Raw genomic sequence first — 2,493 nt, forward strand, 5'->3', positions numbered from 1 at the left:
TAGTATATAAGTGCTTTGTTAGTAATTCTATCGCTCGAAGTGGAGTCGAAAGAGATGAGTTTTCAGTCTGCGCCGGAAGATGTGTAAGCTTTCTGCTGTCCTGATTTCAATGGGGAGCTCATTCCACCATTTTGGAGCCAGGATAGCAAACCCACGTGTTTTTGCTGATGGGAACTTGGGTCCCCCTCGCAGTGCGGGTGCAGCGAGCCGTTTGGCTGATGCAGGGCGGAGTGCACGTGCTGGGGTGTACAGTTTAACCATGTCCTGGATGTAGGAAGGGCCAGATCCATTCGCAGCATGGTACACAAGTACCAGTGTCTTGAAGTGGATTCTAGCAGTTACCGGAAGCCAGTGAAGGGAGCGGAGGAGCGGAGTGGTGTGGGAGAATTTAGGAAGGTTGAAGACCAGACGAGCCGCTTCATTCTGGATGAGCTGCAGAGGTCGGATGGCACATGCAGGCAGACCAGCCAGGAGGGAGTTGCAGTAGTCTAGGCGTGAGATGACGAGAGCCTGGACCAGAACCTGCGTGGCTCTCTGGGTCAGCTGGGGACGTATCCTCCTGATGTTGTAAAGCGTGTATCTGCAGCAGCGGGTTGTAGCAGCGAGGTTTGCAGTGAAGGACAGTTTGTTATCTAGGGTCACACCCAGATTCCTTTAGATAGAGTTATTAAGTGTCACTGTCATTAAGTGTAATACATTTAATAAATAATTAAGTTAAGTGCTCAAATCTCTTTATTTTCTTTTACTATCCATAAAAACAGCTCGGCACAGAAGTGTGTACTTGTTGAACTGTCGTGTTCAGGTGGTGGAACTGACAGTTATTGAGTCACCACCCTGAACCTGCAGCACTGAGCGATAACATCACACTTTCAGTCCTGCTTTGAGCTTCTGCAGCTGCATGAAACACACTCGCACTGAACAGGTGTGACTTCCTGCACTTTAGAGGACTTTAAGTGAGAAAACAGAAAGCTTTGAGAGACGTTCAGACAAACGGTGAATCGGTCTGCTGCTCGGATGACTTACTGTGTTGTAGTTAGTTTTTAATATTGAACTGTTTTTTATTAAGATGTAGATTTAAGAGACGTAAACATATATATTGCAACGCAGCCGGTCTGACTATAACCTATATTTTCATTATTGTCATCAAATTCCATGAAGATATCGAGACTACATGTTTGTTCATTCCTCATTAACTCCTGTCTGGTTCTCCGCTCCAAGCCAATTGGTTACTGCTAAATATGTTCATCTTTAAAAACACAAATATAGAGTCTGCCTTCTTTAAAGGAGGCTATGTCAATTCTGCTTCAACGAACAGGAGGAATAACTGCATTTGTTTGGGACTATTTTCACCGCCGCATTAAACCACATTTAGTGCTCTAGTGAGTATGTGTGGCAGCAGGAGAGTGTGTGTGCATGGTGATGAAGGAACATGTCACTAGTGCAAAGGTGAGGCTCACTGAAGAGTTTTTTAATAGTTTTTACTGAACAATCGAGCTCGACGGCACAGCGGAAGAAGATGAATCATGCTCTGATACATTCATTGTTCTCTTTTTGGGGGATCTGTTGAAAAAAGGAGCAGCAGATCATTAGCTGTAACCTTTATATACATGTCCTGTGTCTAACCAGTTCTTCATGTGTCCCTCTCTCTCAGCTAGCCTCCTGGGAGGCTCCTCCCGATGCCATGGCCTCCAGCCACGGCTCCTCCCCCGTGCCTCGTCCAGGCCGAGATGGGATGTATCTCAAGGAGCGGGACGCCCCCCCCCCTCGCTGCCGGAGCCTCCGCTCGCTGCCCGACGTCTGCCCCAAGGAGCCCTCAGGTGGGATCATTTAAGGCTCCTTTGAACTGATTCATCTGTCCATTCAAGATTCAAGGCTTTATTGACATGTGCACATTAACTACAGCGTAGATATGGCAATGAAACACTGAGGTCCCAGGCTCCTCCAACAGAGCAACATGAATATATATATATATATATATATATATGAGGACATACAACAAATAAAACAGATTAAATAGTGCAAGAGAATGTTTTTCAGATGTGCAAGTAAATACAAATAAAATAGAAATAGTGCAAGAAGAGTCTTCAGTCTGACTGTAATTCGTCCCCTGTGCAGGTGAGGGGCGGGGCCTGTGTGACGGCCCCTCGGTGGTGGCGGATCTCGACAGGTGGACCGTGTTCAGCTCGAAGGTGAACCTCCCGGCGGCGCTGAACGACCCGCGGCTCGCCAAGAGGGAGTCTGACTTCTTCACCAAGACGTGGGGGCTGGACTTCGCCGAGACCGAGGTGATGCCCTCCTTCTACCTGCCCAACATCACCAAGGAACACTTTGCCCCCTACCTGCAGGAGATGGCCCAGGTAACACACACACACACACACACACACACACACACAGACAGACAGACAGACAGACAGACAGACAGACAGACAGACAGACAGACAGACAGACAGACAGACAGACAGACAGACAGACAGACAGACAGACAGACAGACA

General features: G+C 47.8%; 1 protein-coding gene across 1 annotated transcript; it reads left to right on the plus strand.

Moving 5' to 3' along the window:
• Nucleotides 1-1,651: 1,651 nt before the first annotated feature.
• On the plus strand, nucleotides 1,652-2,357 carry LOC104953219 (vacuolar protein sorting-associated protein 54-like; the record flags this gene model as incomplete). The annotated part of the gene is made up of 2 exons (XM_010780130.1): nucleotides 1,652-1,817; nucleotides 2,116-2,357. Coding segments are annotated over 2 exons (408 nt in total), but the record flags the coding sequence as incomplete, so codon positions are not given.
• Between the last annotated feature and the right edge of the window lie 136 nt (nucleotides 2,358-2,493).

This window comes from Notothenia coriiceps, unplaced genomic scaffold, assembly GCF_000735185.1.
Source record: "Notothenia coriiceps isolate Sejong01 unplaced genomic scaffold, NC01 NC01_scaffold00021360, whole genome shotgun sequence".
Classification (NCBI taxonomy): domain Eukaryota; kingdom Metazoa; phylum Chordata; class Actinopteri; order Perciformes; family Nototheniidae; genus Notothenia; species Notothenia coriiceps.